General features: G+C 44.3%; 1 protein-coding gene across 1 annotated transcript in view; it reads left to right on the top strand.

Moving 5' to 3' along the window:
• Positions 1-1,234: 1,234 nt before the first annotated feature.
• The window catches only part of DNAJC11 (DnaJ heat shock protein family (Hsp40) member C11), a 63,375-nt gene continuing 54,846 nt past the window's right edge, over positions 1,235-9,763 (top strand). Inside the window, exon 1 of the mRNA XM_055001541.1 lies at positions 1,235-1,320. Within this exon, the coding sequence (XP_054857516.1) occupies positions 1,246-1,320 (75 nt within the window). The 5' untranslated portion in view covers positions 1,235-1,245. The remainder of the gene's footprint in view (positions 1,321-9,763) is intronic.

The following is a 9,763-nucleotide window of genomic DNA, read 5'->3' as shown; positions in this document are numbered from 1 at the left end:
TCTTATGGCACAGTGGAGAAGAAGGGTCTCTTGCTTTGGCCTAAAAGGGGCAAAAGCCAGTGTGGTATTATAGTGGCTAGTGTCAGACTAGGATCTGGGGGACCCAGGCAGGTGTAAATCCCCACTCTGCTGTGGAAGCTTGGCTGGGTAACCTTGAGTCCGTCATATGCTCTCAGCCTAACCCACCTCACAAGGTTGTTTTGAGGATAAAATAGAGGAGCGAAGAATGATGTGAGCCACTTTGCTTTGGGTCTCCATGAGGAGGATGCAAAGGAAGTAATCAGATAAGTAAAATAACACAAGTACCCTTATATTTTGCCAGCCAGTGGAGTAGGAGGGTCAAACCCTTTTGGATACCCTTTTGGAGAATCCTTTCTAGGTGCTATGGGTGCCTCTCTTCGCTCTACATTCGCATTCTGAGTTAAGGTTGCCAGCTCTGGGTTAGGAAATTCCTGGAGATTTGGGGGGCAGAGGATGGTGGATATGGGGCAATGAGGGCCCTCAGCAGTCTACTGCCGTACAGTCCCGCCCCACCCACCCCCCTCGCCAAAGGAGCCATTTTCTCCAGGGGAACTAATCTTTATGGTCTGGAGATCAGATGTAATTCCCAGAACTCTCCAGTCACCACCTGATGTTGGCAACCCACATGTGTGTTATGTCCCTTCCCCTATATAAAAACAGGGATCTAACACAGAGAAATAGGAATCCCTGCATACGTCAAGGGGCTCTATTTGGTTTTTGCTTTCTTCAACCTGAGTTAATTAATTGCACAGAGATACCAAGTTTTTGCAGTTTTTGACATCAGTTAGGCGGCTGCCCGTTTTAAAAAATGATTTAACATTCATTGTGCAGCCCTCCCCATTTTTGCATTATCTGCCACGCCCTTTGTTTCTGCATTGTTTCAGATTCGTCCCCTCTTCGAACCTTCTACTAAGGAAACCAACTGCGCTCCGGCGATCAACGCCATCCATGAGCACTAAGCGCTCCGTTTAGACTTTCCACTCAATTCGCGCAGGCGCCTCGAGCGCCCCTTGGCCGAAGAGCCTGATGGTCTCTCTGCGCATGCGCAAGTCCGCAGCACCTTCCCCGATCGGATTCCCCTCCTTCCTGTGGCGAGACCTGGTCTATAGAGGGCGCTGTCGCGAGCGGCTTCCCACGTTTGTCGCTGTTCCTAGAGCGTCGACAGCGGCCGCTGCGCCTCGGGCCTTCCGGAGCATGCGCCCCGAAGGGTGAGAGGTCGGCAAGATGGCGGCGGCCTCCTCAGGGGATGAGGTGCCGGACAACGAGGACTATTACTCGTTGCTGAACGTGCGGCGGGAGGTGAGGCTCGGCGGGTGGCGACTCTTTTGCCTTTCATGGCTGCTCGAAGGAAGAGCCGCGTCTGAGGAGCGGGAATGGAGGGGAAGGGCGGGCGTGGCTGCCGCCGTGGGCGCTTCATTGACCCGCGTGTGGTGATGCTCTCGTCAGACCGCCATGCAGACTAAACGGGGCTGCGGCCTGTGGCATTGCCTGGAGGAGGGGCCACTTCTCTTGCCTCCCCCGTCCTTGCTGGGCTTGCGAGCGTGGAAGAGCCGCTTTTGGGGAGCGTGTCTGGGTAGAGGGTTAGAGTTGTCAGCCTCCAGGTGGTGCATGGAGATCTCCCGGAATTGCAGCTAAACTCCAGGCCACAAAGATCAGTTTCCCTGAAGAAAGTGGCTGTTTTGGAAGGTGGAATCTATGGCATTGTACCCACCACTGAGTTCCTTCCCCAAACCCCACTTGCTCCCCTTCACTATAGAAAAAGCCCTTTTGGAATGGGAAGAAACTCATTTTTCCTGATTTTCTGACCCTAGTTATAGCCTTCTCATACACACACTGGTGGCATAAGCTGTAAAGGAGGTAGGCCCTTAGTGTGGTGGAGAATGCCATCAAGCTATAGATGACTCATGGCGACTCCTGGTGAGGTTTTCATGGCAAGAGACTAACGGTGGTTTGTCATTGCTTGTCTTTGCAACCCTGGTTTTCACTTGAGGTCTCCCATCCAGTTACTAACCAAGGCTGATCCTGTTTAATTTCTGAGATCTGACAAGATCAGGCTCATCTGGGCTATCCAGGTCAGGGCTAAGCCTCTAGTAGGAGTAATAATAATAACTGCTTCTATATCCTGTACTTCCAGAAAGATGAGTACCTTGCTCAGAGTGGAGAACAAGTCAGTGTTGTTATTATCCCCATAATACAGCTGGGGCTGAGAGGAGTGGCCTACACAAGGCTTACACAGCTGGAGGGATCACAGAGAGATTGAAAGTGGGGGAGGATGCACTTGAAATATTGCACATTAGTCACCCATTTCTTGGCTGCTCTTAATATATTTGTATTTATTTAATTGCGTTATTTATAGTTCACCTTTCTCACTGAGACTTAATGTGGATTACACAGCATGAGTCAGTACAGTCAATTTCAAAAACATTTCAATAAACAATGTAACAGGGTACATAAATGCAAATTTACAAAGATTAAAAACCAGCATAAATCTAATACAGAGTTGGATAAATGCTGAAACAGAGCATAAGCAATTCTAAGGTTGGCCTATTGAACAACATAGAAGCTACCCAGTGAATCATATTTACAGCAACAGACAGTACATAGTAGTAAATTCTATAGTCCCTATCCCTTTACTGATGCATCTCTTTGAGATCTCTTCCTTACATTACAGTCCTATCTGAGTAAAAAGCCCTCTTGAGTAATTAAGTTTTGCATCATTTGTGGAAAGCCAAGAGAGTTGTAGCTTTCCTAACCTCTTCAGGTAAGCCATTCTATAAAGTGGGGCCACCATAGAGAAAGCACATGTACAGGCAGCTGCTGATTTTGCCCATGTCCAAGGTGGTACCTACAGAAGGTCCTGTTCAGATAAGCAGATTTGCCATGGAGGAACATAGAGAGGCGGCCCTGTAGATGCCCATTGAACACTGGTGGCTGTCAGCAATTTTGCCAGGCTCATAGTGGGAAGGATTGGCATCTTGCTTCAGCAATATGGAGAACATGGAAAGCAGCAAGACATCATGTAGCTATGCATGAGTTTCTGATGCTTGGTGTTGGTGAGGGCAGTTAGCCTTGCTAAACAAGCAAAAGCATAGGGAAATGGCCTCAGTCTTCATACTGAGCTGCAGAAAGACATGCAAAGCAGCAAGAGCTTTATAAGTCTATCTGGGGATTAATGGAACATAACAGGAGATCACTTGTTCTATTCTGGTTTAGGAAAAATAAAGCATCTCAGCCACTTACGTTTTTGGCTATAGATTGAAGGAAAAAAGCTACCTTTTGTAGCTCAAGGTTACCTGTCTCAATTCCACAGGCCCAAAATCTGATCTACTTTGAAATATGACTTGGTATATGTAGCAGTTCTATTAGAAATGAATGATTTGGGTGGAACAGAGAGGCTGGAAAGTGTGAGAATGAGATAGGCAGGCACCAGTGACAACATATTAGAGACTTTTCCTCACTGCCAATTCTGGCAGGACTTTGCAAGGCTTCCTCCTATAGGAGAAAGTTGATTCACTACATTTTCCTTTCAGCAGATTTATCTCGCTCTTGCTCTCGGTGTATACCCAATCAGTCAAATGATCTGTGTTCTTGATACTCAACAGTAGAGACTTTCACAGAAGAGACTTTCCTGGTGACTTCAGGTGACCTTCTGAGAGGCAGTACTGTCTGGTAGAAGGCAAAGCATTCTCCAGATTTTCTGGGATATATCTGATTATCCAGTTCCTCTTCAATCCGGGTTTTGGCTATGGTACACAATCTGCCTGGGTCTTCTCAATTGGTGATTTACCCAGTCTGCTGTGTCCCTGTGGCATTCAGTACCATTAACCTGATGGCAAATTTCTGGAACACTTTGCATCAGTAGGCCTGGTTGGCATAGCTGGCATCAGTCTTTTTGGAGGGCTGAGTCCAAAAGCTGGGACACTGTTGCTGGGGGGACTGCTATAAGCCTTTGGCGTATAGGTATCTCAAGGTCCCATAATGTCTGGGAAGGCTTAACTGGAGGTTTAGGGCAAACTGCCATTGGTATGCTGATACTCAGAGCTCAATTGCTCTTTTCCATCTAATACCAGGGAGGGAGTGGAAATAGGTAACCAGTGTTTGGAAGCAGTAAAGAACTGGATGAAGGTGAATAAATTGCATCCAGACCAGATGGAAGTGCTGTAAATTTGGGAGCTAAGGCTTATACGGTGCACAACATGTTCTGGATGGGCTTAACACTCCCTATGAAACAACATATGGAGATGTTCCTGGATGCCTCACCTTCACTGGAGAGATGGATGGACTGGTATACCACTGCAGCTGCTTCTGCAGAAAGTTGACCCAGCCACCAATACATATGCCTTAATAATATCCTGGTTAGACTTCTGTAATGTACTCCATGTGGCACTATTCCTGAAGACCATATGGAAACTTTAGAGAATGTGGTACACATATTGGTATAATTTTATATTGTGATGATAGTCTAGGGCCTTTTAAAAAAAAATGCAAACACCCTGATGGGCGAAAGGTGGGGGTGGCTGCTTCTGGGAGACTTAAGGGGGGAACAGTGGGAAACTTGTGATATAGAAGCCCCATTGCTGCTGTGCTTTATCAACAGGTGCACCAAGATTGGGAAACCATGCAAAGTTGTCACTGTGTGGAAAGCACCCAGTTTCCCAAGTAGCAGCAGTGGCTCAGTGCATCTTTTATCGACTTCTGTTGCTTCACCAGCTGCACCTTCATGACCTAGCACCTGTTAGTGATGACTGGGTGGCTTCTCAATTAAAGCCAGTTTGGTGTAGTGGTTAAGAGCACGGGACTCTAATCTGGAGAGCCGGGTTTGATTCCCCACTCCTCTGCTTGAAGCCAGCTGGGTGACCTTGGGTCAGTCACAGCTTCTAGGAGCTCTCTCACCCCCACCCACCTCACAGGACATTTTGTTGTGGGGATAATAATGACATACTTTGTAAACCACTCTGAGTGGGCATTAAATTGTCCTGAAGGATGGTATATAAATCAAATGTTGTTATTAGTATTATTATTACCATCTACATAGGGCTCACCTTAAATATAAGTCAGAAACTTCATCTAGTGCATAATGCACCTGTGTGTTACAAGCAGACATGGATGTTTTACACCAACACTGAAACAACTTTGGCCAGGTTTAAGGTGTGGCTGTTGGTGTTTGAAGCCTTAAATGGCCTGTGCCCATGGGACACTCACCCTGGTTACTGAGAGCATCTGAGGAGTCCTTACTGAGGTTTGCATCTTATGGAGTGGCCTCCAAATGTTGCATTCCTTGTAATTGGCTAAGAGCTTTATTCCAGAGGTTGGTCAAGTCTCATCTCTACATGCCTTCCTTCCTTCTGTTTTACCAGGGCTTGTAACTGATACGACTATTCTAACCTGAGTGACTGACCAAGCTTTTGCACCATTTTTATTTTATGCTGTCATTTTATGCTGAACTCATCTTTTAGTTTAAATCCACAGTTCGTTATGCTTTATGAATTTTATCTGCTGTATGCTGCTTTGAAATTTTGAAAATATAGCTAATTTTTTTTTAAGTGGAATGGCCATACTTTAGCTGGCAAATAGAGTGGTGGGCAGAAGTGAGATGTTTTTATCCAGACTTTGTCTAGTTCTCCCCCAGAAGGACAGTAGAGCTGTTTGTTGGGTTGTATGAACAAGTAAGAATCTCCTCCAAGCCAAGAAACTTGAAAATTTGAACAGTTGGTGGTTTTTTGTTGTTGATGTAGTTTTTGATTTTGTTTTACAAATGGCTAATATGCCACTGTATGCTTAGACAGAATGGTAACCAATTTTGCGGGTTAGGACTTTTGGTGGGCATATTGGCTAGACTCATTTTTTATTTCATATTTGTTCTGCACATAATTGTTTCACAACTCAAGTCATTCTGATTACACTTTAATCCATTTATCTAATGTTGGTTGTTGGATCTGGTTTTCTACCGATGCATACTTGTATGGAATTCTCTTGAAGCAAAATGAAATTATTGGCGTTTTTAAAAAGTAATCTATTGCCACCCATAACCAAGCAGCACTGAGAAAACATGTCTGTTGATTTTATAACAGTAGCTATATTAATCTGCTCCTTCACTCCTCCCAAGTCACCTACCTTAAAGGCTGACAAGTTGCTCATGATTTACATGTAATCAGTTGCGCAATGCACCAGAAGTTGTTTTCAGAAAAAGTTGTGGCATGCTTTGAGTTCATAGTTTTGTCTTGATGCCATTCTTGTGCCACGTTGCCTATTTTGCTCTGGCTCCCTTTCTTGGTTGGGTGTTGCCAATTTACGATGGCAGCTGGGAAAAGAAACTCCTTTTTGTTGATAAAGCTATGCTTGGCAGAATATATACTGATGTTTTTTGAAAGCAAGCTTTTTATTTCAATTGTAAACCCACTGAACTTTGAAATTATATATAAAAAACACCTAGAGACCAGCTGTGAGAAACACTTCCTGGAGTTTAGGCCATTCTACTGACTTTCTCATTTCTCTGTTTTTCTTTGCAAAACAGCCTTGTGAGTTGGTCATGGTTATTTCTGTTTTACTGATGAGAAATTGAGAGCAACAGACTTTGCTGGAGACATGTTGAATCTGTGACTAAGATGGGGTTTGGACAGAGGCTCCAACTTTACACAGGAGTTCAGTAGCACATGAAAAACTTATTTCAGCATGAGCTTTTGTGAGTCAGAGCTCACTTCCTCAGATGCCTGGGAGTGGGAGTCTCTCTACACAAGATGCCTCGGCACATGTTGGTCATATGTAGAGAGACTCCATGTTAGCTGGGAAGTGTAGTTTTAAAAGACAGAGCCAGCAGAGATTGCTCCTCAAAGAGTTTGTCAATTTCATCTTTGCCTCCCTAAAGGCTTTGTCAGTTTCACCTCCCCAGTCTGAAAAACTGTGTGGAATCGCAACCAGAGGGCAGCAGAAGAATGAAAATGGGCTGGAGCTACCTTCCAGAGCTGGGCTTGAACTTGGAGAGGTTATAGTGGGCTGAAATTTCCCTTCTGCCATTTCACAGCCTCTTCACACAACTCCAGGGTATAGCAAAGCATTTGCCCTGCTTCCAGCTCTGTCTTTTTAAACTTTGCTTCCCGTCTACCATTGCACCTCTTGACACATGTTCTTCACGTGTTAGATGTTTGTCTAGAGAGATTCTGTATGTTCACTAGGCCTGGTTAAATATCCAGCATCATGATATATATTTATAATGCTTTGTTTTGAATGTTAGCTGCCTTGGTGCCCTGATTGGGCAGTACGGTGATGTACAAATTTTATAAACAGAATAAATAAGTAATGAGGGCATGTGGGATGTGTAACATAAGATCTAATCAAAAGAGAAATCGGTTCACCCTGAGTGGGTGTGAGACGCTTCCAACCAGCAATAGCAGAATAAAATAAACATTGTCTGATGCAGGATGAAATGAGATAGTGGAACAAATTAACATTTGTAAAGGATGGGATATACAAGAGTTAGGAATCCAAGGTCCCTGGAGGCTTCATTCTCTTGAATTTATGAGTGAATTCTAGTCCAGCACTTTTTGTGTTAGATCCTATCTATGAAGTTCTTTTGGAGGAGAATAATAAACTTTAAAGTAGTAACAGTATGTCCTGAAATGTTCCTCTACTGGTTTATGATCATTGTGGTTTTTAATGTCAGATTTGTGTCCATGTATTCTTTTTCATAGGGATTGTTCTGTTTGTCTAACACAGAGTAAAAGGACACAAACACATGGTGGCATATAGTCAGTAATTAATTTGAGCTTTCTGTAATAACATGACTGGACATTGCTGTTTCATTTGGGGCAAATGATGAAAATGATTCCTGTTAAGGAAAAGGACGTGCTTTGTCTTGAGACGTTCTGCTATAGTTTTATGAGAAAAGATGTCAGCTCCCAGAGAGCTATAGTTTCAGTGAGGATACGTAGACAAAATGCTTTGTCAAGGTGATGCTCTTTGTAGATATTAATTTTGGTTCCATTCCGAACACAGGGACCATGTTTATTAAATGGAAAAAGCAATATCGTTGGGGGAGACGTGAGAAAGGGTAGTTTCCATGATTCCCAGAAGACTTGCCAACTGTGATGAAAACTTAAAATATATGTGAATTGAGAAATGGGACTTGTCAGTGTCCTTTCAGAATATAAGAGTGTTATGACAGATCCTTTAATTGGGTAGCTCATAAATCAAGATCAAGCCAATGTGTGGCTTCTGAGCAATTCTAGTCAGGAATGCTGACTTTAAGAACAAGATTTCAGGTGATAATTGCTTCTCCCTTCTCTGAAATACTTTAAAACAATCTCTGCAACCCCAAGTGATTATTTTTTTCGTTAATGCTGAAGCAGTTTTGTAGCCTGATTCAGAAATGGTATACTTCATCAGCCTTCCAGCGCTTTAGTGGCTTGACTGCCTACACGTTGCTGTGTGATTCATTGGTACTCGCTGTCTGGGCCCCGATCCTGGCACTGCACTGTAAGCTGACAAACTGCTGCTGGTGTTGATTGGTATTGCTGAGCTGCTCAGTGTGAAGCTGCTGCAATGCTGTTTGACCACCTCAACTACACAACCGAAGGGAGTTGGCGCCGGCACTGGCAAGGAATCTCCTTTGGCAAGGCCATAGGGGTATGGCTCTTGGTCTGTCAGTCTCCAGGTCTCCCTTGAGAGTGGGATCAGGACTAGAAATGTGTGAGGTCTGCAGCCGGGGAATATTCTCTTGTTGTTTCACTGGCTTATAGGGAAGAAAGGAAAGGCAGACGGCTCCAGGTTCAGTATCTGACAGCATCTCCTGTTAGAAGGAACTCAAGAAGCAGATGTTGAACAAGGCTCTGCCTGAGACTCCGAAGTTGAAACATGGTGGCTTGGGGGAAAACCCCACCAGAACAATTAGGAATTTTTTCCCTGCTGAGGATTTTGTATTAAAACTGAAAAAAAACCCTTACAGCATTGGATAATTTTTGTGTGTACTGTGGACATGTACAGCATAGTTTCAGGGCGTGTGTTTGTTTAAATGTGAATAATTTTGGCAGTAAGCAATATGTTGTAACATGCATCATAATTATTCATGGTTTTCAGTGTTATAAAATTTAACCTGATATCCACATATGCTGGTAGTCCTGTTGTGACTATTTCTGCCCAAATAACACTACGAGTATTCTATATCTTTCTGTTTCGCCTCCAGTTTCTCTTTTTCCTGACATACCACCCCCTGTATTGTCGAAGGCTTTCACGGCCGGAGAACGATGGTTGTTGGGGGTTTTCCGGGCTGTATTGCCGTGGTCTTGGCATAGTAGTTCCTGACGTTTCGCCAGCAGCTGTGGCTGGCATCTTCAGAGGTGTAGCACCAAAAGACAGAGATCTCTCAGACTGAGAGATCTCTGTCTTTTGGTGCTACACCTCTGAAGATGCCAGCCACAGCTGCTGGCGAAACGTCAGGAACTACTATGCCAAGACCACGGCAATACAGCCCGGAAAACCCCCAACAACCATACCACCCCCTGTTTCTCAGGGGGGGAACTCTGTCTCTGTCTCCCCCCCACCCCACTAGAGCTTTTACATCACTCTTCTGGAAAGTCATTGTTGGCCATAGAAGTATTAGACTAGATAGAGCAGTGGACTGAGGGCGCAATTATGAGCGGCGTTACACCCTTCTAAATACATTGAAGTCGAGGGGCTTAGAAAGTTAAAATTTAGTTGAGGATTGCATTGTGATTCAGTATAAGATAGCTTTATTGTCTCAAATTTG

The sequence above is a fragment of the Eublepharis macularius genome, chromosome 17 (assembly GCF_028583425.1).
Source record: "Eublepharis macularius isolate TG4126 chromosome 17, MPM_Emac_v1.0, whole genome shotgun sequence".
In the NCBI taxonomy this organism is placed as follows: Eukaryota; Metazoa; Chordata; class Lepidosauria; order Squamata; family Eublepharidae; genus Eublepharis; species Eublepharis macularius.
Note: the sequence above shows the minus strand (reverse complement) of the source record. Positions and strands in the feature narration are given on the sequence as shown.